The 24752-nt window shown below is 43.6% G+C and overlaps 1 protein-coding gene across 19 annotated transcripts in view; it reads right to left on the bottom strand.

Moving 5' to 3' along the window:
- Positions 1-3992: 3992 nt before the first annotated feature.
- The window catches only part of bru3 (bruno 3), a 265769-nt gene continuing 245009 nt past the window's right edge, over positions 3993-24752 (bottom strand). For 12 of the 19 annotated variants that reach the window (XM_070284880.1, XM_070284883.1, XM_070284888.1 and 9 more), the window contains 7 exons: positions 8454-8597; positions 8105-8381; positions 7722-7820; positions 6809-6886; positions 5192-5368; positions 4458-5132; positions 3993-4161 (listed from right to left, as the gene is read on the bottom strand). In XM_070284880.1, coding sequence (XP_070140981.1) covers positions 5005-5132; positions 5192-5368; positions 6809-6886; positions 7722-7820; positions 8105-8381; positions 8454-8597 — 903 coding nt within the window. In that variant the 3' untranslated portion in view covers positions 3993-4161; positions 4458-5004. Of the gene's footprint in view, positions 4162-4457; positions 5133-5191; positions 5369-5514; positions 5595-6808; positions 6887-7721; positions 7821-8104; positions 8382-8453; positions 8598-24752 lie in introns of those variants that run through there. The other 7 variants (XM_070284881.1, XM_017181103.3, XM_017181104.3 and 4 more) reach the window with 3 other exon arrangements.

Below are 24752 nucleotides of genomic sequence, written 5' to 3'. Positions count from 1 at the left end.
GTCCCTTCGATTTCATGTCTCCGAGCTGGCAGCCAAACAGCCTGAGAATCACCGGGAAGGGTGCCAAGCTCCGAAACGTTCTTTCGGATATCCGCCTATTTGATATGACAGGTGTACGTTACGTTGAGTGTGTGCATGCAAGGAGACGGGGAAAAACACGGTGTGTGATCACGCCAAGTGCGTATTGTAGACCTATTGATTTTGGCAAAATTTGCAAAGAAATGGCCAATTGAATTTTTCTCCATCGAAATGGGGGAAACCTATCCATTTTCGGTTAGTCTGGTGGTTGATCTATGGTTTTTACTTCTAGGAATGCTTTAATTTTTACGAGTTCCAATTTTTACACTTTATGCTCAAGGTACAATTGTCTTCTTCTATTTTTTATTTATGTTAATTATTTTGTTTTTGTTTTATTCTTCATTCATCACATTTCATTTTTAATTTCAATTAAGCGACTTCAACGATCGTTTATATTGTATTTTATTCGTTTATCGATTTATTTTTGATTTGGCTTCGTGGTTGCTCGTTATCACCGCTCTTCAAAATGAAATCGTTAACAACAAAATAAGCGCAAGCAATAAATAAATTTGATTTTGTTCACATTTTTCAACGTTCATGTCACAGCCCTTCATGTGTTTTAGTTTTCATATTTTAGTTTAGAAAATGATTCATACGGGGGGAGGGGACATATGTAAACCATATTAGAATCGGAGGTAAGGGAGTTATGCCAAATTCTCAGTCCTGTGATATGGGATAGGGTGGTGAGTTGGGTTTGTTTGTGACCTAGTCTCTGTCCTGGTATCTGCCAATTCAAATTCAAAAACCGTTGCGTCACGGGCTCGGAAAATAAGAAGAAAATAAAACAAGTTTGGTTGCTTTGTATTTTTGTTCTTTTTTAATTGGATTTCGCTTTTATTTGTTCTGCTTATTTAGGTTTAGTTTAGTTTATTGTGTGTTATGCGTTGGAAATAATAGTTACTATAATTTCGGGGTTTAGTATCTTTCCTCTTGGAATATAATTTGCATATTTTGCCAAAATCAGTATCTCACTAAATTTATTAGTTGCTTGATTCTTTTTGTATATATATGATTTAAAATATTTGGTATAATAGCAGACAATAATAATAATAATAATAATAATCATAATAATCATAATGATAATAATAGTAATAATAACTGTAATAGTAATTTTATATATTCATTTCAATACTTGTGTTCGTATTTTTAATACAGGAGAAATCATAGTTGGTAATCGTAATCATAGTACATGATAATGTTAAATTATTATTATCGTAATAGTTGGACTTTCTCTTTATATTTCATATTATTTATTAAAGTTTTAAGTTCGTTATTTTATGCAATAATTAACTTGAATTTGACTAGATCGATTCATACAAGATCGTAAATACATATAGTGTGTGTGTGTGTGTTCGTATTTGGATGAGTTTGTCAGAAGTAAAATTCTAGCTTAGCATTTTCATTCAAAGCTGTCAAAATTCTTGGGTGTTTCTTGCTGAACTACTTTTAAATAGGCGCTAAAATCAGTTTGATAATTTTGCATATTTGTATATGTACTTGTATATGTATTTGTATTTGTTGTATATAATTATTTATGTATGCAAGTGTCGTTAAATAACTGGGACTCTCGTTCGCTTCCTCTCTGTGTGGGACTTTCATCCGCCTTAAGGTTTCATTCTCTATATTTACAATATTACTCCTGCTGAGACTTAACATTTTGTGTGTTTTTAAAATAGGACCAAACGAATCAGATTAAATCGATTTGACATTGAATATAATTCGCCCTCCTTCCGACTTGCTCCCATATCCTATTTATCCGGAATTCTAATACTGCCCCAGTGACCCGAGTGGCGATTCCCACAACATCGGCGTGGACTGTAACAAAAATTGATATATTTGCAATGCTTGAGAGAGGGGAACCCATAAGATCTGCTCCAAAGAATATGTTTCACTGGTAACAGAATTAACTTTAACTTTGCTAACAATTTTCTCCCATATTTATATATTGTGTTTATCTTTTAAAGTGTATTTGTAATAATTTAATGTTATATCTTTAGTATCAAATATGTCCCGCAGATTGAAGTTCGTCTGCGAGACCCACAGACTAGGCGACTCTAAACTTATAATTTTCACTATACAAACTCTAAATAATTGTTAATTTTTCTCCTTCTCCCCTGCACTCTTTATTTCTTAATCCATTACCTTATTTTTGGCATATTTAGCTGTAGATTTGACTTTTCGGTCCTTCTCCTTTGTTTTCCTTCTTTTGTACAGATTTTGCTGCTAAATGATTAAGTTAATTTAACAGACAATTGAGATAATGCTGGATTAAGATCTCATTATATTTAGTTGGATTTTGAATGAACCAAAAAGAAAGGAATTGAAGTATATGTCCTGCTCTCTGATTGGAATTCAATTTTCAAATAATACTTAATCATTTATTTATATGGGCTTTGGGATAAATAGTTGCTTAATCTGGTTATGGTCAACTTGATCAGTACCTGAATCTGCAACGTATCGGTATCTTTCTCGAAGCTGGTTGTGAAAATAAGGGTTTAAGAATTGAATTGCTTGCTGTCTGTATATCTATTTTGTATATACTCTTGTATATATTTTTATAGTAATACTTTCTTAGCAAAATGTTTGTTATATTTTTCTTTTTCCTTTTTTTCTGTAGCCTATTCGCTCATTTAAATATTTGTTATCTTTTCTTTGTGTTTTTATTTAGGTTTAGTTTTTGTTCTTGCTTTATTATTTTATATATCTATATATATATATGCATGTATATCTGTAAGTACCTGTAGTTGTTTTTGTTGCAAGCAGCTAAGTTTAAGTGTAAAGTTTTTGATTTTATTTAAAATGTATTTTATTATTCTATAAAATCGTTTACGATTTCGTTAATACAATTTTTAAAAACAAATGGTATCGAAACTAACAAATTGAGAATTGTAAACAAGTAGAAGAAGTTCCTCCATCAGAAATCAGAAATTATAGGCCAACATAAAGGATCGCTTTTTATATGGTAATTCATTTATCTTTTCTAGTTGTCCCCTTAAACTTTCTCCCCTTTGATTCTCTTTAATAGTTCTAACAAATTTATATTATAATATTTCTTAAATTAGTACTCATTTATATTTTATAAAAAATGATATATCCGCTTGTCATCCAACGTAGCCTTAAAAGCATGGCGCATATTAGGTGGCTTGCTCTGTCCCGTTTAGTTCTAACTTCCTATATCCGTTTTGTTTTACTTAAAATTAATTAAATTCGAATTTTTGTGTAATTTTTCATCCGCACATATATATATAGATATATGCGTTCTCTTACCCATCCGTTAAATCGTTTGCCTTGTTGCTTACCACTAAATGCTAAAAAGTTGCAGACCTACTTTGTCTTCTTTCTCACCTAGCTTCCTCTATTTTCTTTCTATATTTCAACTCTTCCCAAGAACCTCTGCCCTCTAATTACTCGGTTAACTGCAAAAATCCCTTCCAGTTCATCATCATCATCGGATTAACAAATTCAATTTTAATAGTTGTTCTTTTAGGTTTGGTTTTTAAGTATTTTTTTTTCCTCGGATTTGTTATTTTTATAAATTTTTTTTTCTCAAGTTACTCTTATAAAATGCTTTCTGCACCTATCGTCCTTAATTGTTTTGCTTTTTGTTTTTGTTTTTTCTTTTTTTGTTTATTTATTTGAAAACCCAGATAATTTTGGTCTCTTGCCAGTCAGTTTTTGTCTCAAGTTTTGTGTTTTGTGTAGGGTTGTGTTGTGTGTTGGTGTGCAATGTTACTGCTGTTAACAAAACTATCAATATCAATGTTTGTTCCTTGCTTATATAAATATATATTTTATATTAAATCGATATTTTGGCAAAAAATCTGTCCTTTCTGTTCTTCTCATTTCAATAATTTTGTTTGTCATCATTTTTGTTTGGGTTTCTCTTATTAGTGTGCTGCTCTGCATTCAGTTGAATGTACAATCGGATAAATATATAAATATATTCAATTTTCAGCTCTAATGTGTTTTCTTTTTTTCATTTACATTTTTTTGTTTACTATTTTTTATTTTCTTTTTTTTTACATACGCTTAGCATGTATTCAATTTCTTTAATCGTTTTTTCTTAGCCGGGCTGAAGACCATCTGAAATGAAGGAATGCAGTTGCATGAGTAGGCGCCACTTCTTCTCTTCGCATTGATAAGTTCTACTAGATCCTCGATTTCACGAATTTCAGTCAGAGGCAATATAAATAAGATGAGTATTGAACATACATTTGAATTTGAGAGCACGTAATCGTACTGCGTTACGCATCTTATTCATTTATATTGCCTTTGGTTCAGAGGTCCTCACACAGTAACCGAGAGCTATAACATGCATCGGGTCCTTGACCCTCGGATCACTGCATGAGCACCCCTGATTTAGTAAAACACTTGCTCACCCCATCAATAGTTGCTCGTTTCCCTGTTGCAGCTGCAGTGCGGCGATCGATCCTAGTTCTCCTAGGCCTTTCGCTTTTGCTGCTGCCACATGAATAGTTTCTCGACTAACTCCACCTTGGAGCAGTTGGTATTGGGTGGATCGTTGGACTGCGACTCTGGATCGGTCATGTTGCTGTTGCTATTGTGGGTGTGGTTGTTGATGATGCTGTTGTCGCCGCAGTTGTCGTTGGAGTTTCTGCTGCTGCTCTCGTTGCTGTAGCGGTAGCAGTAGGTACCGCTGCGCCAGCTGGCGAATGTGTAGGGCATGGCGTTGTGGGCGTTATGGGGGTTGTGGGTGGAGCTCTCAGAGGGTAGTGTCGGCCCAAAGCCGCCGCCAAGATGGTTGTAATGTGCTGATGTTGTTGCTGTTGCGGGGGCTGTGGTGACTGCTGCTGTCGGAGGTGCGGCGGAAAATGGTGTAGTAGTTGGCAAAGCTGCTGGGAAGCAGGCTGCTGATGTTGGGGCTCCAGTTTGTTGGTGTGAATTGCGTTTAAGGAACTCCGATTGTTAATAGGGTCGACTGGCATCCTTTGGCCGCTTCAATTGAACTTTCAGTCTTTTCATGCCAATCTGGAAGCCATTCATTGCCTGAATGGCCGCTTGAGCGCTGGCGGGATTATCGAAAGAAACAAAACCTGCGAGGAAAGTAAGCATTTTAGTTTCAACCGAAGAGGGCAAACTGACTGGCGATTACCGAAACATTTGCTCTGGTTTGTAGCACGATCAATGAAGACCTTGGAGCTGATCACATTGCCGAACGGCAGGAACATTTGCATTAACTCGGCGTCACCAAACTCTTGGGGCAAATGGTAGATAAAGAGATTGCAGCCCTCGGGTCCGGATATTGAACATCCTGGGAACATCAGAAAATCTTAAAGGAAGACATTTCAAAGAGAGAAACAAAGTAGAGAACAAATTAAATTTAACAATGAGGGAAATAATAATCGTAAGCTTTATGAGATATGTTTGCTTTTCTGTCTCGATTCGTATTACATTGATTTCGTTTGCTTTGGGTTTGATTGGATCGATTTATTATCGGTGGGTCGTTTTCTGATCTGTGTGGCTGATCTCAACTAAGGCTAGGGCGCAATATAAGTCTGCGGAAAATAGGAAACCAAAACCAAAACCATAAACGACGTAATTTCATATGTATATGTATATGTATGGTCTAGACTATAGAGGTGCCTACTGAATCTGCCGCTCTATTCTTAAGTATCTATCTCAGGACTCTAGGCAGTGGTCCTGACCCCGCCTCAGTTTCCATTTGACAGTTATGTATATGAGGGTATTTTAAATGAAATCCACATCCAAAGAAACTCTTTGTGTATGTGACTAGGGCATGCAGGTAAGTTCTAGAGGATACACAGAGAACAACAGACTACGGCGCAACAGATATCGAGGTGGAGTCAAACGAACTTTACACTGAAGTTAGGTTTATAGTTAGGATATATATAGGTAGTATTCACACACACGAACAGAAATGAATGTGGCACACGCATACACACACACATACAGAGAGGTACAACCACACCCACACACACACACACTGCATTACACGGAGACAATGGATTGCCTATGTCTCAGTTCCTGGCAAAAGGCAAGAAGATGAGCAAAACGAACCGAAAAGAAACATAAAATTTTATGAGCCAATGTCTTGGAAATACGCCGACGCTCTTTATATGATTTTAAGCAGTTTATATGTAATTTTTACGATCGCATAAAATGCCGTTGAATGCAGCCATTAAAAACGATTTACGCCTTGCTCGCCAACCCCGTTCAAAAGGGTTGCAAACCCATCCCGTCCCATCCCGACCGACCGACCATCCATTCTACTTTCGTGAGTGGGTTGCGCTGGGACAAAATGTTTATCAAAATACAATAAGGGCAAACGGAATACAGTATGCAAAGTAATTAATTTTTATGAGCTTTTGTTTTAAATTTAATTTCTTCCGTAACAAAAAAGAAAATTAATTGCTGCTCAGGGCCGGCTCGATAGAAAGATATATCCCTCTTCTTTGTCTGTGTGTAGGGGTGTGTGTAACATGTTTACAATGACAAATAATCGAACAAAATGGAGAATCAGAAGAAACATTTACATTATGTAAACAGGTAGGGTAAGCATTTGCGTTTGTCCGGAATTATTCGATATTTGCAAATGCAAAGTCAAATGCAATATACTTTTACAAGAACGGAAACCAACGTATCGGGAATAGGTAATCGGGAATAGGTAATCGGGATTACGGAGTCGGGAATTAGGAGTTGGATATCGGGGGAGAGGGAGTGATCAACGAAATAATAATGAAAAGCTTACCTTCACGCTGAGTGGGTGCAACCGCCGCTAGGGGAGGTGGTAAAGCTTGTGGAAACTGTCCATAGACGGCGGGAAAGGCTGCGTTATATATAAATAATTTTTGTTTTGGTTTTTACACAAAGTCCGAAACATTTATAAAGACAACACAACAATAATGTATACGTATATGTGTATAACTGATTAATATTCAAAATCGATATCATATGTAAGTAAGTAATCGGCAATCCATGGTACAAATTTCTAAAAACAAAACTAAACACCTTCGGCCAGTCTTAGTAGACGGACTGGAATCAAGAATGGCTGAGAACGGATACGTTTCGTATCAGCGCACTCATCAGGGAAATATCTATGAATGTGGGGGCTGTTCAAGCTACAATTATAATTAGTGTAGTTTACAGATATTGTGAACTATAACGAAATGAAAGGAGTCAAAATACAGCCAACACTCGGGAGGCAGCACATATGGCAAATCAATTAAGAAGCTCAGATAGACACTCAGTTCTTGGTTTATTTGCGAAACGAAGGAGTACGGTTTTTAACAAAGTTCGCTGTGCTCCACTTGCACAAAAAATAATAATAAGGTTTATTTTTAGAAATTAGAGGTTTGTAACACTTTACTAACAATGAATATTTATGGCATGGCACAACAATTATAAATTATTCGGTAAAACAATTATGAATCAGTGGTCTGTTTTTTCTGTCTGTGGTGGCGTTATTCGGAACATGAGGGATGCTATTAATAAAAAATGGTACATAATGGCACATAATGCCGGGCGATGCAGATTATGGGCTTTGGATGAACTGCAGGAAGCAGTTTTCAAATTTGAGGTTTGCTCTGCCTCGGCACCTTCACCGCTTATAGTACTTATACGTAGGCCTAACACTTAATCTGATCTAGCAAGGGGGAACTCACCAACTCCTGGAAATGGTGGCAGACCAGGGAAGGCATGTTGCAGGGTAGCAGCATCGCCGTTTGGCAAACCTTGTGGCGGTATAGTCAAGTGCAGCGGATCTGCAATGATCAGTTCAGTAATCAGTAGAAGAACGTTAGTAGGGGCTCAAGGTAACATGTAAAAGGTAATAGCATCAATGAAAGCAAAGATATTATTATAACAAGATGAATAACGCCAATATTTTGAAATTGCCTAATGGAGGCAAGCGACTAATTTGAGTCGCTCTCGCAAGATAGAGCCTCCAATTAATATAGATAATAAAATCACTGTGCTTTAAAATCATCACTATAAATTCGTATGGCATTACTAATCTTGTCATTTAAAGGTCTTTGACAAAACTTACGTCCTGGGAATGCCGTTTGAGGAATGCCGTTCGTGAAGACACCGTCCGCAGCAGCAGCCGCAGCGGCAGCGGCGGCGGCTCCTCCGGGCTGGCCGTTGGGCGTGTTGGCGCCCATGTTGAAGTTGGGCATGGTCGGCGAGGGAAGCGACGGCGGCTGGCCGGTGCCGTTGAGGCCGTGAGGTATCTGCGTTGCCAGGGCCGCCATCGGGTTCATGTAGGCGGCGGCCGAGCCGGGTGCTGTGGCAGCGGCGGCCATCAGGGCGGCCTGCTGCTGTTGCTGCAGGAGAAGAAGAAAGACAGAGGAAATAGGTAAAAGCTGCTCGGGGGCGAAGGGGGTTCAAGCACTTACCTGAGCGTAGGCGCCGTACGGACTGAACTGATTAAAGACGAACGGGTTCAGGAGGTTCATGTGACCGGCCATTTGCTGCATGCGCCTTATTTGTCGCTCCTTCTCCGTGTCGGCGTATTTGACGACCAGGCTGGAGGATGCACCCTGCAAAGTACGGAAGCGGAGGTGAGTCAAGAAAAGGTTTGTGAGCGAGTGTCGAGTGGCTTGGCATTGCATATTTATAGGCGGCTTTTCCGCTTTGCCGTCTGTGTCTCTCGGGAAAAGGAAATCCTATTAGGGGCCATTATTTTGCGAAGACAGCGCTGCGCACCTGCCTGCCCTGCGCCTGCCCGGTTACTGCCTCGCTTCCTTTGTTCGACGGCAGCTCATTATTATCTTATTACAATTATATACAAAAAAGATATATCAAAATAATTGGCATACGCACACTTCAATTTGCATTTCCTTTCAAAGCAGCTTATGGGCTTCCCCTTTCCCCCTCGTTCTCTACCTGCTCAGCCATTATCTATTGTCGTCTGTCATTGATTTCGAAATAAATACGTTTAACAAAGACCGGGGCCCGGGCCTAGGCCTGGGCTCTTCCATTTTCTTTGCCTGCGATGTCAATTAATTAGCATAATAATGGCAGGCTTCACATTTCGTAACCGTCCTGCCGCCGCTCCACCACTCCGCCGCCCCGAGAGCTATCGACTTACGTATGACAATTTGAATTGAATAGGCATTTCCAATATTCGGTAACATTGTGTTTTTGTATTAATTAAGACTGTTTTTGTAATTGGAAACCTTTTCACTGCTCAAGATGATGATGACGGATGGCGGTGTGGGGTGGGGAGTTTCTCTAGTAGAAAGGAAGGCGGAGGCAGAAGCGCTTTTATGATTTTGCAAATCATTAATCAAAGTAACAAAGATATTGTGTGGCATAATTCCCCTTGACTATGTGTGTGTGTGTGTGAATGCTGTTAATGAGACTAAGGCAGAACAGGTGCTGCATGTACAACGGGTATCTGCCCTACCTTGAACATAATTTTAATTAATGAAATATGAAACTCGAGTTTATGCAAAAGGTCATAAGCAGAGGTTTCGAGAGAAACTATTCCTGTTTACGCTGCCAAAGAGTAGCGATGTTCTGTGGGTTTTAATGAGCTCCCGCGTGGGAGTCCGCGTTCCTAAAGCTTCTATAACACAGAAATTAATTTGAACGGGCTTCAGTTGGACCCAAGACGATGTACGGCTGAGTTAAGTTTGAGGAACGCTCCTGAGGCATCCCTGTGCAATTTCAACTTGAATTGTCTTCCATTGAAAGCGATAAACCTCCATTATCCGAGTCTAATCTGTGGTCCTTATTGTCCCTGCTCTCGGAGAACTATGCAACAGGCCCGACCGAAGGCAGTGACTGTGTTGGAAGCTCATAAATAAATTCATTAACGTCAATTTAATTGTCTAATAATCCCCGGCTCATGTCAGCCCAGCCCATTGCCAATGCTTGATGGCTGATGGCCAAAAAGCTTTTCGGATAAAAAGAACAACATTTTCGTGAGGCTGGCCGGAGGAGTTATGGGGCCTGCAACATGCTGAGAGTTCAGTGCCAGGAGGCAGTCATTCAGTCTCGGTTTGAACGTTTATTATGTGCTCTATATGTGCAGTTGTTTGGCCTGCTCACTTCCGCTTCCGCTTGACGAAGACGACAACGTTGGCGACGCTGCAACGACGACACGAAATTCCCATTCAAGTGAATTGCTGCCGCCAAATGAAATGAAAAATTCAACACCGCACACTGACACATCCTTGCGAGGACTCGATCCAGTTGGCAGCACGCCTAACCAGAACGAATCGTCGTCTTGCCTCAGTGGGAAATGCAACAGGCGGCAGGCAGCATACTGCCAACTAACAAGCCAACTAACTGGAGAGGCTCTGTTTCTGGTCCTGGGCCTGGGCCTGGGCCTGGGTGCTTGGTGCTTGGTTCCTGGTGCCTGCTGCCTGGTGCTGGACTCGTGCCAGGCGGCACTTTTGGCAGCAATCGCATGTTGCATGCCACTTTTCGGGGTGGCACAAACGTGACGCCATTAGACGGGCCAGAGTCCTTAGCCTTTCCTCTGCCCGTCTGCCTGTTCCTCGGCCGAATATTTTTTATTGTTTTTTAATGCGACTCGTTCAGAGTTCTCTGCCTCTCTTCGATTTCAGTCTCGGGTTTTTTACTCCCATTTTTGTTCCTTTTTTTTTGGCAAAGTTTCAGACCGCACGGCGGCCAATTACAATTGAAGGGCTTACAGTGCATTTAAAAAGTAATTTGTCTGCCGCCCCAAAAGCCGCGCACGTATTTGTATATTTCAATGCAAATGCAAATGGAAATGGAAATGTATATGCAGCCAAGACTATCCCAGGGTGAACCTGTCGTATCGGCTCGGGGGCTGGCCCGGGGTAATCACAGTAACCCGTGTTCACTAATGGTTCTACAAGCCGCAAGGGCAGCCGGTGAGCTTGGGGACAGGCACAGGGGCGATGAAATGCAACCAGGACTCACACACACACACACACACATTCTCTGCCACATAATAAACTCGCGCCGGGAAGTATGCAACGGTTACCGAATTCAATCGGCGTTGAGGTCGGTGGGGGCTGCCACTACGTGTCTGGGGACATGTTAACATGGCAGTCGTGCCAAAAATTATTATTCCCGCCTCGCCACGTACACTCCGGCAGTGCCTTTGGCCCTGGCTCTGGCTCTGGCTTTGCATCTGTGCCGCTGACGCTGCTTTTTGCTTGTTGCATACTTTTAGGCATGAGTGTGAGCGGCGATTTGTCAACACCTAAAAGGACAACATATTTCTTCTCGACGCCGCGGCGTAAAAAAGCTGCCAGCAAATGGCCGGCAAATGGATTTAACAAATGAATTATATATATTTTTATTTGCAACTGATTTGCATTTTATAGTCTCACTGTTTCAATTTCACCGGGAGCACAGCTTTTTCTCTGCATGTTTACTTCGACCGATGCTAGTTTTGGCCGCAGCTTGTTTTAATTGCAAAATGAATTGGCCTGGCCGGCCAGGACAGGGCTTAATGAATGGTGCGCAATTTTTATCTATCAATTAAAGCCGGCGACAGCGAAAAGCATTCCAAATGGGAGCACATAAATTCTGACCTAATGGTAATGGACATCTCTTTTATTTTTCACAGTGCCATCTGTGTTGTTCAGTTAAGCCCGAGCGGAAACTGAAGCCGTTCGAAAGTGTAAAATTGATTTAGAGACTGGCTGTTAAGCGCGACGTGTGATGTTGTTATTCCACGGCTACTATTTGCTAACTGACGTCGACCCCATAATTTCATCCGTGTCAGTTTCGGGGGATTTCGCAACGCCATTACTCCTCGGCTCAGCGCTTGGGCTGCGGCACGTTCCGGCAACTGCCGCCGAAACGCCTAATGACGTTTACACGACCAACATAATTACAGTAATAATGTGGCGGAGACTCCGACCTGGCAGCGCCCTGGCCGCCACGATGATGACATTAGCCAGGTGTCAGGCGACAATTTAACGAGCGACAGCGTTGCATACACGTATGCGCGGAAAGGAGTCGGGCCTCTGTGTGCCACATGCAACAGCAGCAGGAGCAGCAGGGACAAAGCACATTCGTCACGAATCGAGGAAGCAGGAGCCACCGCAGCAGCAGCCAGCTCTCTCCGTGCGTGTGTCGGCCAACAATTTTGTATGCTTTTAAATTAGCCAAAGTGTGAAAGTGTCATGTTTCGAAATATGAAATTAACAGAAGCGGAGGCAGAGGCAGGAGCAGGAGTGTTAACAGGAGAAGTGCTCGACGCCAGGACGAACGCGATGCCTCCTCTGTTATGGCGCTGTGTTGTTGGGCAAAAATTAAAAGGAAGTGCACTTCAATTACCGTTCGTTCCCGCCGGTTCTTGTTGCTGCTTCTTTTACGTACTCGAACTCGTTCTTTAAAAATCGGCCAGGGAAACTGGCCGTTCGGCGGGCCTCTTTAATAGATTAACCCATAAAGTGGAGGAAAAAACTTACCGGGACCCTTCATTTGCATGGAAAATTCGTAGCTCAGTTCGATGACAATGACAGTTCTCAACGAGTTTTCCAATTAATTTCCATTTAAAAGACAAACCTGGGCCGAGCCCAAAAAACTCCCGGCGGAGCTCACAACAACGGCAGCCGCTGAGGAGCCAGTAAAAGTGGCAGTAAAACTAATTACGAATTCGTTTTCAGATTTCAATTCCGCTGTCAGCGGCAGCCTGAAGCTGCGCAGAGTCCTGTCAAAACGGTGACTGAAAAGGCTCCCCCTCCCGTGGCTCGATATTCCGCTGGAATACTGGCGGGCACTGGAAACCGCAGCCGAGTAAGTAATCTTTTCCGGCGAATAAATCACACCATCGCCTGTAGAGTCGCCGGGACTGCAGTCGAAATTAGTGTAAATGCCGCGAAGCTACCTAAAAGTATGCTCAGCATTAACAGGGAGCCCGCAAAAAATCCGGAAATTTACGTACTCTGCTAAAAGTTACTTTGTGCCCTCCAAGCCCCAAAAAGTTGCGACGCGCCGTTAACCGCAGTGGGCGTAAAGGGGCGGCAAGGCAATGCATACATTAAACAACTTTTGGCTCATTGCATTCTGGCCCTCTTGGTCCCTCTGGTTCCCTCTCGCTGCCCCTCTGCCTCTCTGCTCCGACAAAGGGCCGCCGGCGAAGCGTAAAATGCGGGCAAGCAAAAAGCACGACCCGGGCAGGAGGGGGCAGGCAGGACGGCGGCAGGAGGACTGTTCTCAGACGACGGCGTTGACAATGCAACTTGGCCGCGGCCAAAATGAAAAACTTATTTAATTTACTTTGCTTTTTGCCACAGCGCCGGCCATTTAATTCAATTACCCGCCGAGAGTTCTTTTCGAGGGCTATTTATGCCGTTTTCCTATGGAGCCTAATAAAGCAATTAACGGGGTAGAAATTTGTCAAAGGCTTCGCGAGCAGATCACCCGCCGGAGAGTCCTTTTGACGGCGAGCAGTCTCTTATGGGCTCGGCAAAGGGATCGATCCCGCTTCGCTTTGTGCGCTCAGCTAAATGGGCAATCAACAGGCTGGAAATTGGCCCGGCGAACTCCGGCAAAGATATGCTCGGAATGTGAAAGAAAAGTTTAAGGGCAATTTCCCTGAAGAAGTTGAAGTGGGTGCGGCATAGTTTGAGGCTGTTTCCATGCCCCTTTAGCCTCACGGCACACTGCTGCATTTGTCTTCTCTACTTTTAAGGACTACAATTGTGGACTTGTGCCAGCTCCTGGCGGCCGTATAGCTTGTCGGGGCCAAGGGCCAGGGGCCAGGAGGCAAGCTCGTGAATGTTTTTGTGTCAACATTGTTGTTATTGCTGGGTATAAATGTCTCCAGGAGATCCACCGGAGATGGGCGGGGACAGAGGACTTGGACTTGCTCAAACAAATGGGCTGGCTGGCAGGACCCTGAAGAAGGCGGCAGGATATTGCATGCAAGCTTGATTGAGTTTTGAGAGAACATAACCGAAAAAGAGGAAGCGCACAATTTCATAAATTTAATGCGAAAAGCTGCACAAAAAGGACCTCTCTGGCTGCCAGATCCTTCCTTGGCACAGGCCCCGGACTTGGGCCGCCTGATTTCAGCTTTTTAGCATAGCATTGCTACAAATTGAATCCGGCTCCAAGGACTGGGCCTCTAATGCAGTTAAAATCACAGTCTTCTCGCACACACACTCTCTCACTCAAAAACTAAACCACTGCCGAGATAGTAAGGATAAAGCCCAGCATCCTGCCCCCTGCGTCTCCTTGGCAGTCCATGTCTGCGGCGTTTTTTGCGCTTGATTGAACAGAATGTTGGGGGAAGCTAAATTTAATTTACGAGTTCGACGAAGGGGTTGGGGAATTGGGAATAAGAGAGAAACAGCCGGGGAACATGAATATTTCATCTGCTCTGTGGCAGCACAAAAAGAGTGCACCAAGCCGGCAGACGCCTAAAAAGCTCTGGGCCCTTGGCTCCGTCTGAAGGACGACCACTGCTCAGTCGTAAACAATTTACAGCCGAAATTGTTAATAAAATTATCAAATATTGTATTTACGGTCAGGGAAATGCTCTGGCCGGGGCCAGGCAGTGCTTTTATGGCGGCAGTTTAATTTGCTGCTTTGGTTTTATGAGCTGTTGAGGCGATAGTTGGTCCGTGACGTGGATTGGGGATAAGCCGGGCACTGTGAGATAGACTATCCTGTGCCGGCACAGGTCGTCCTTCGGTGAGAGCAAGGTAGCGGAGCAGCAGTTGGGGCCAGCAGAGGAGAAAACATAATAATCAGAATTACAATCCGAATCGAAATCACAATTAACCGCGCTACACGCGAACCCAATTAGCTTCGAAAGGGGAAGCCTGGCACTGCTGCCAGTTCCCCTGGCAATTGGCAGCCGCAAAACGCACAAAACATTTCAGAAAGGACATGTCAGGGGCAGGACTGCGCACAGCAGCACTGCCTGCAGTGCAAATGGCTCTGAAAATATTTTCCCCCAACTAAAAACTAAACCAAAATCCAAATGAAAATATTATTAAATTCAATTGGGCAAACATTACAGAAACATGGACCAGGACACGCACTCTGGCCAGTGGCGAGCGGGCGAGGCACAGCGGAGGGAGAGGGGCGGAGAGCATATGCGAGAGTGTGGATGCAATGTGGCGTCCAGTTGGCAACGGCCGCCGCAACAAACGACCAAAAATTGCATTGCCATTTTTACGCGCAATTTGTTTTGCGGAAATATTGTGAAAGTTTTCGAACGAAGGACAGGCTGCCACGCTGGCGACATTTGGCCAAATTGCACACTAATATGTGTGTGTGTGCGGATGTGAGCGGTTGCTGTGTGTGCGTGTGTGCCGGCCAAATGGCTAACGGCCACTGGCCAGTGCCCACAAATGCTTTATATTTTTATTTCCTTGCGTTATGCGTTGATTTCTGATTGTTTCACATTTTATTTAATGCCCCAAAATGGAAGAGCCCCGATTCGCCCCGCTGGAAACAGAGACGTCAGCCAAATGGAACCTTCGAGGACCCCATCCGTTACCGCTTAAACAAAAATGAAGCCATCAATGTCTGGCATCTGACAACTGCCTCGATTTAATCATCCTGGCGAGCCCGGAGAACCGCCCAAATGGAGTAAGCACAAATCGCTGGCATGCCTCTCCCCGACAGACACATGCGCCGGTCCCCCGCAGGACGAAAGACAGCCTGGAATTGCGGTCTGGGCCAGGACGGAGTGCATTCCTAGAACGGAGTGGCAGTCCAAATCATTGCAAATCTTTTCTAACTATTTGCAATTCAAGCGTAAGTCTCTCCGGCTCCCACACATGTGAATATGTATCCAGAATCCTGCAAGGAGTCTTGCCTCGTATGCAAACCGCTGGCTGAGAGCCTCGCTCCACCCACGGCCAACAAATCTTGCAATGAATATATTTGGCAGGAGGAAGCCAAGGATCCGGGGAAACAAAAAATGTTGCACACTGCTAGGCGTTGGCGGTGTGAATCGCTTCACTTTGTCAGGAAAAGAAGGCAAAGGCACAGAGCCCGGCACGGCTGCTCCTGCTGCTCCTTGCCTGATAAACGAGAGTGGTCCTGGGTGCCCGGAATTGCACTGTCGTCGTAGCGACGCGACGCATGCAATCCCAACTGCCTCTCCATGCGGCGGTTTATATTTTGACAATTGCTCCTCCGCGTTGCAGGTAAAGTTTTTTTGTCACTGCCGCCGAATTGCCAAAGGAAATGATAGACGGCAGTCGGTAGTCGGTTGTTTTCTAGCCGATTTATACACTTGCCGGCGCTCCTTTGTTGTCTGAGCACTGCGCAGGGATGTGTCTAAGCCTAGAAAGCAATTTACCTGCTTACGCGGGCTTAAAGCTTGTCACTAAACTGACTTTAAGGCGCGGGCTTCCTGCAGCACGGGACTCAGTTATTTTTCCATTTTGCAACTTTATTCAAACATAAGGAGATATGCAGCTGCATATTTGCCTTCGCCCGATGGCACACATCTTCCTATAAACATGCCGCTTCTGCTCGACTTGCTTATCATAGCAAAAGTTGTCCGGAGAGAGGCCAGCTCGGAACTGACGGAAAAAAGTGTATATAAATAATATGCCAAAGCATTCTTCAGTGATTTTGGCTACGCGTTTTTGCACTTCAAAGTACTTCAAATCAATTTTCTTCACTTATTTTCATAAACCCATCGCTGCCCCTTGCGCCTGCCCCTTTCCCCGTTCGCCATTTCCTGCCCCCACATTCTTCCCTTTGGCATCATCATGGGGAAAAAATTTGCCAGAAAAGTTCAATTTTTGAAAAATATTTGCAAATTTCATTCACTGCGCTCGTCCATTCAAATTTCCTGCATTTATGTTGTTGTCCCTTTTGGGGACTTCAGCTGGAGAGGGAGGAGAAATATGAGCGGGCGAGGAAGGCGAAAAGGGAAAATAAAGGACAACGCAGCGGCGGCGGCGGACGAGGGCCAGCAGCTGGCTGCCTTTGCTCTTGCCTCGCCCCCATTTTCGGCACATTTGCCTGAGCGCAAGGACCTTTTGTTATATTGAGAAGGCAGCAAGAAATTGCGCTAAGATGCTTATCCTTTTTGCCGCTGCTCCCTTTCGCAGGAGCAAAAAATGGTAAAAATGCTCCATTATTATTTTTATTACTTATTTGCTTTTAATACTTCACGGCGACTGTGGCTCCGAGAGAACGAAAGCGAAGGCGCCGGCGAAGGCGAAGCGAGGACGAACGTCATCCAATCTCAAAGCGGATGTCGTCTACTTTGCATTTTGAGCCGTTTCTACTTATGTGCTTCCTGCTCCTAGTCCCGGACTCAGTCCGAGGCGAGTCCTGCCCCGCCCAGGCATATTTTAAACGATGCTTGTCCTGTCCCGTCCGAAATTATAATACGCCCGGTCCTTGGTCCTCGATTCTCGGTCCCTTGGTGGCCCGGCGTCTCCTTTCTTCGTTCTCATCGGTTGCACTTATTGAAAAATTCGCATCTCACATCAGGAATTGAGGAAATTCCATCTTCATGGCTATCTCTTGGCTTCGATGGCTTTCGGCTTTTTCCATCGATTTGGTCCCTTGGTCCTTCCGCTGTCTCCATCCCCTCCGATCCCACCCTCCCCGTGTCGCCTGCCTGACTCTTGTTTTAAGTGCAGCCAGTAGTTGGCTTTGTCGTCTGTGTTTATGCAAAAAATTTGTCTACGCTCTGCGCTGATCTTCGCGTCTCCGCCACCGCCGCCGCCTCCGTCTCCGCCAAAGCTGAACCGGACTGGACTGGCCTGGCCTGGTTCGGTCAGGGCTTTTGTTATTTCTTGTGCTTAAGTAGTTTCTGCTGTTTTTCATACTTTTAGCTTGTAATCACTGTCAATGTCGTCGACGACGGCAGCCAGGACAGCGCTGGCGGTTTTTCCCCATCGTTTTGTTTCTGACATGCTGCTTAAATGCTTCCCAAGATTTAGCTACTTGATGGGGCTTTCCCTCCTTACAATGTTATTAATAATAAGCTATACAAATTTTTCAGTGTCTTCGAAGGGTTCGTCCTGAACTGGTCCGGAATGGCCAGGACGACAAGGGCACTTGAACTTACGAAACGCTTTAAGGATTGATTATCCGAGGGGTTGTATGTACGTACCTGCAAAGACAAAGGAAAGGAAGCACATTAAATTAAGTTTAAATTGATTGGCATTCGTATGTATATAGAGTTATCCCTATCTTTACAGCGTTTCCTTTTTATAATTCAGTTGATTTTATGGTTGCTTTTCTCGTGTATTTAAGTATCCCCTGGCGAATAATTTAAAGTCAATAGGCAGAGATCGTCGCGACAGTTTAACTGGGCATTTTCCCACTCCACCAATCGCTCGGAAAATTTTAATAATAGCTAAAAGTTCAATTGGCATTTCAATATTGTCTTTGACCTTAGCCTTCTATCGACAAGTCCCGCCCAGCCGGGCGCAACATTCTCACCCACAGATTGGGCGGAGGAGCCCGGGCTGGGAAGATATTATGAGTGTTGCTGGCATTTCAACGATTTTCAGTTTTCTTATTAAATATTCTAGAAATGTTTCGGAATCCAATGATTGTGCAATGGCATGTACGCGTCTGTCTCTTCCCCCGCGCCTCTGTGCGTTTGTGTGTGTGGTGGAAAAGCATTTTTCGCTTTCCAGGACTCCAGCGACGACGACTCCCAATGTTGTTTGTCATTTTAAGTCAGTGCCATGGGTAGCTAGTGAGGTGGAACTATGGGCCAAAGGCAGCCGGCGCAAATGGCACTGTAGAATCCTTCGGCCTTCCTCCTTGCCATCGCCCCTCCATCTCCTGCTTCCCTTCACCCTCCTGCCTCTGCGAGTGCGGCAACAACAAAGTGAAAATGAAATGACTCGGAACGAATGGCAAAGCAAGCGTTTACATGAAAAGCCGAGTTGGTCTGCAGCAAGGTTTGGAGCTGGTGCTGTATTAAGGATGGGGATGGGCACGGGGATGGGTATGGGTATGGGGCATTGGTCACACACACACCCACACAAGCCCAGAGTCACTCTCACGTAGTTTATGTACCTTTTGGCAGCCAATGAAGCATGTTCTAATTGCTCCTTCAACTTTAAGCTAAAGGTTTCTGAATTTTAAAGCAGGCCAAAACATCTAAACGGCTCTTACGGGGAACAGAAAGGGGTGTGAATCCTGAATAATAAAAGTTGAAATTTACATGGAATAAATGGTTATTTATGGTCCTTAAAAAGAGGTACCTAACTCTGGTTGTTGTCCTTGATTACTATGATTAATATAAAATTGAATGCTTTAGTAGCTGGTTAAGATAAATGAAAATTCTATTAACAAGCTAGCATTAAACCAAATCGAAAGGATATATGTATGTAGGTAATAGTTGTACTATAATCTTGGGCAACGCTCTTAAGACTTTATATTAAAAATGTATCTTTAAAGCTTACTTTCACGTGCCAGTGACTGGCGTGAGTTCTCTTTAATAAATCACAGCCGCCACTGCCTGGGGCACTGGCGGCACTTCCAAAGCATATAATTAAACATTTTGAGCGGCCAAAATTATGCAATAGATATCAGTGAGTTGCATGCATGACTAAATACGCTATAAACAGTTCACTAATTTCCAGGCAGAGCATAGAAAAATAAAAATAAAATTCACCAAAATGTACAGGCCAACTAATTTTACAATGATTAGGCGAAATTCGAAACGAATTGCAAAACAGACACAATCACAAGAGACGAAGAGTGGCCGCCAATCGAGTGAAGTGTAAATATCCTGCGGCTTTTAGTTTATTAATTTTTTGTCAATGGGTCTTTTTGCTTTTAGGCCGAGGCTGTTTGTCTGCCTGTCACTGATAATACATTCCCGGCACTAGTCAAACAACAAAAACTAACGTGAAAAAATAAACATTTAGTTGACTGCCTCTTCGAGCGCCCTAAGCGCGTTTTTGTTTGCGAAGCTTTAAGCGTCATTTAATTAATAATTCTGCTCCGCCCGCGGCTGACATCGGGAGCACCGCCACTGTCATCGGGGTTATTATTGTCATGTCGCTGGCTTTGCAAATTCGGTTATTCATTTTTCAACCCAGCATCTTTTTTGTGATAAACGTTTTACTATTGACTAACAAACCATGCAGATTCTTTCAATATTTCCTTTAAACATTTACAAAAAAACTTTAAAATATATATTAATATATATCTTAAGAGTTCAGAAATAAGTATCATCGATTGGGTTCCAAAAATGGGTGCATCTTTGTAGCAAAAAAAGTTAAAGAAAATATATTAATAAGATGCGTTGCGCTTCCCAGAGAATGGCTATAGACATCTTAATATTCTTTGATCAAATATCTAACCCCTGGATGCTGCTTGACATTAGGCTCAACAAATATGCTCGATGGTTGTCATGTCCTGACAGCTTCCAAGCTGCTTTATAGATCCTGGGAAATCTATACCCGAAACAACCGAATACAAGAAACATGAGTAGAATTTCACAGCCTTACTTACTGTATTTTATTCGCAGAGTCCATGTGTTAATATACGCGCCAATTGTTCGGCGTTTTCGGATAACCTAAGTGTTAAATTTGTAAAATATTATATCTGACAGAATACTATCTCTTAATGTATTCATTGCCATCGCCCAGTTATTTAGAACTCAAACTCACAATCCTATATATATATTAAAAAAAAACCGGCCACTATAATTCCACCTAAAAATTTCTGCACACGGATGCCATTTAATATTTTAAATATGTCAATTAAATGGCGGAAGAGTGGAAAGGGACGCGGGAAATTGGCATAGCCGACAATCGCTGACAGGCAGAGGCTGCTTATAATAAACAATGCAGTTTGCTGCTGCATGAATTAAATAAAATATAGCTGAACATTTGTTTAAGAGCTGATAAATGCACGGCCAGAAATGGGACTGGTGGCGAGACAGGCGCGGCGGAACCAGAGACAGAGAAAGGGATCGTGGGGTCGAGGCTTTTAGGCAGCGACCGATACTGAGCTATAAAAATATTGAATTTTACGACTATGCACTTGGCCATAATTCCATCAGGACGAGCGCAATCTTTAAGTCAACCAACTGAAGCCTTGGCATCGGCTCCTGGGGGCTGCCGCCTCCTCTAGGCCAAGTCAAGTGCTTAAGGCAGCTCAAGGAGCGACGAGGACGAGCAGGAGCGCGAGAACGAGTGCTTCGTAATGCACATGAAAGGAGACTTGAGCAATAAAAAGAGAGCGGCGGAGAAAGCAGAACTCCGCCCGCGTCTCCCGTCAGACACACAAAAAGGCACTCGTCAAGTCCATGACGACGTCGACGTCGACATCGGGCAGCCCAGTCCCAGTGCCAACTTCAAGGCGTTGTGGAAGAGGAAGTGGAAGCAGGGGCGCAGTTTAAACGACTTAAGCGCCAAAGAAATCATCATTAAAGTCTCGCCTCCGACAGGAGTAGTTGCAGCTTTGGAGCTGGGGGCGTGGCCCTGCAATCGACAATGCTGGTTAAGTCAAGTGTAGGTCGTTGGTCGGGTCGCGCTCCCCCAATGGGTTCAGCTGTGCGAGCACGGACTTGGGGCTGTTGTCCCGGGCTGCACTTCGTCTTCCCTGGGTTTTGGCGAAGACTTAAGTAAATAGAGTTCAAAATGAAATGCAACCAGCCGCGAGTGAAGTGTAGGGGCTGCCTGTCATCGATCTGGTAGGAGTCAGGCTGAAGCCAGCGAAAGCGGGAGAGTCCCACCCAGCTCGGTGGGATGGTGTGATGCCCACCATGGAGCTTTAATGCCTTGTCTGCATTTGTTTTCAACTGTCCGTGCGTGCGCTATTTTAATTAACATGCAAATCCAGTTGAAAATGCCAATTTATGCTTGACATAATATACCGAGAAAAAAGGAATCAACAAACAGCAAACAGATACCGCACGCAGCTGGCACACAGTGCTAGGCACAATAATGTGGACAATTGCAATAACCGATCGGTTGAGTGAAATCGAGGATGATTCCATTCAACTTTTGCTTTCGTTTCCACATTTCTCGTTCATAAATCAACTGTGCGTTCATATTTGTGTGGGCAGGCATTGTGTCGGCTTCTTTTGGCAGAAAACACACATATATATATATATATATGTGTATAAATGATTATATAATAATTACACTTTTTCAATTGAGGGATATCCGAAATCAGTGCGTGTGCCGAGACACGCATGACCAGATTATTTTTATTATTATTATTGAGTATTTTTTATATAATTAATTTTTTTGCCGCCTGCTGGTTTGATTTTTACATTGAACTGACAGCATTATTGTCGGTTCGGGTCCACCGTTCGCCTTCGGCCATTGTCAGAAAGTAAATATGAAAAATTATATACCGCACAGCAAAATAATATGAAATAAAACATTAAAACAATTTTAATGATTGCTTTTTGTCATTCGCCTCCAGTCCAGTCCACTGCATAAATAAGTTTTAATTTGGTTTCATAATCAGAAGTGCAATGCATAATAATCGCTTTAATGAGACGACCCGACAGCGACAAGAGCCCCGCCCAAGACCGATTCATCAGCGTCCGTCAAAGCGCCGGGGCCGAAGCAGGGAAGTGAGTGGGAGGAACAGAGTACAAAGGCAGTCAGGTAGAGTCAAGTCAATTTGATAAAAATTGAAACACCTGCTTGATTTCACGCCTGATTTAACTTTGGCCATTGTCCTGCTCCGCCCAGGAGCAGCTCCACTCCTTGGCAGCAGCATGTGTTTGCAATTTAGCAAACAACGGGGCAAACTCGATAAGTTCGCTTCATTCTCCTCGGCAAACACTTGACGCTGACTGGCCCGACTTGAGTTGAGTTGAGCTGAGCTGAGTTGCACCGAGCTGAGGTGGGACGGCAGATTGCCGCCGCCTGATAGGAAGCGGTGAAAAAGTCCTGGCCCTGTGGCAATTTGTCTTTTGTTTGAAGTGAAATTTGCTGTTTGTCATGGCTTGAAAATTTAATGTGTCTGCCCGGCGGCAACAGCAAGTGGTGGGCTGTGGCTGTGGCTGTTCGGGTGGCACAGCTCCGGCAACTCCGGGCATTAGTTGAGTGTTCGATTTTAAATGGCTCCTGGCAGGACATAATTACGACTGCCAAACAATATTTGGTTAGACATCAGCCATAACAATTGCGGCGGGCATTCGCTTACCCAGAAGCCGAGCGCCGGATACTCTTTCATGGCAAATTGCCCAGGCCTGGCCTGGTTCTGCTCGCCTCGCGGCAAGTGTGATGCTGTAGCCGGAGTCTTGGGACCCTCTAATAGAGTTAATAGCTCCAATGCCAATGCCATAAGCCATGTCAGAGCTAAAGACATGGTAATTAGTGGCTCACACGCACGCACTGACGCACTAACGCACTAGCGCACTGGCACCCGCACTCGCCCTCGCACAGCCGCACGCTGTAAGGCAGAATTTATGCATTTGCGTTCTGGCTGTTGCTGATGTCGGTCTGGCCTGCAGCCGCCTACGAGTGTGCCTTGCTTTATTTTAAATGCTTTTAATTGTTGTGTCAACACACACATGCACACAGCAGCAGGAGCACACAGGCGGAGAAACGGGGCGGGTGCAGGCGGGCGGCTGTCAAACCGCAACGCGCCTAAATGCATGCTTTAAAACTTGTTTGCCTGCAAAGCTAATGAGCTTTGCCATTACACAACAAGCTCCCCCCCCATGTGAGCGTGTGTGTATGCTTCGCACTTTGTTTGCGGTTGTGTCATTACCAGCAGGCGCCACATCCACATACACAGCCCTTGGCCAAGCCGTCAAGACGGGGCCTGGGCAGGAGTTATTACCATCGACTAAACATAAGTAAGCGATATTTGTCCAGGGGAAGGGAGGCCGGAGAATTGCGGCAGAGGCCAAATATTAACTCATTTCGGCTTAAGGAGACCCCGAAAAACTTTCCCCTTTGGCTTGAGCCTGGATGTGGGTTCGGTTTGAGGAATTAATTTAATTAAAATTGATTAGAGAACATTGTGGACAGGCGACTGGCTGTATTCAATGGCGAATTTGGGGAATAGATGGGAAATAATGTCTATGAACGCGTTTAATTTAATTAAACAATTTGAAAAGCACAACAGAAAAAAGCGTTATTTGTCTTTAATTTGTGCATGTCTGATTAAACTCGGTATTATAGCCGATTTTTAATATTTTTATACTACCTATACGGTAAATATATACGTTTTTTTTTTGCTTCTATGGTACACTACCCGTACCTTTGCCCCTAGTTATTTTTCATGTTAATTAATTTTGTAATTAAATATGCATTTATGGCCTGGCGCGAACATAATTCATCTGCCACATCCATGAGTACTCGTATATGTTAATGTATATCCGATACATGCTTATGCCATTTTCAATATATTTATCTGTGCTCTCATTTATATTTGCATATATTTCTAGCCAGCGGCCATGTTGACACATGTTTGAATCGTAAATAAATAATGCAGCAAACAAACAGCCAGCAAAGGACCCGGCAAGGGGCGCGGAGGGGTATATTTCAAATAAATATTAATGGCTGCGAGACCAGGCGCAAATGATTTTCATGTAATTATACAAATAGCTAATTATTTTTGATTTTTAATTAAAATTAAAATGGCCATCGGCGAGGCGGAGAAGGTCCATTAAGGAAAAGCTGCCAATTACAAGATTAGCTCGGAGAGAGATCACAAAGGAGCCGTTGAAAAAGTGCGTGGAAAACACTAAAAACATTCAGTGGCAAAAAATATATATGTAACATACATATTTATATGCAGATTAAACCGTG

This window comes from Drosophila kikkawai, chromosome 3L, assembly GCF_030179895.1.
Source record: "Drosophila kikkawai strain 14028-0561.14 chromosome 3L, DkikHiC1v2, whole genome shotgun sequence".
Lineage (NCBI taxonomy): Eukaryota > Metazoa > Arthropoda > Insecta > Diptera > Drosophilidae > Drosophila > Drosophila kikkawai.
Note: the sequence above shows the minus strand (reverse complement) of the source record. Positions and strands in the feature narration are given on the sequence as shown.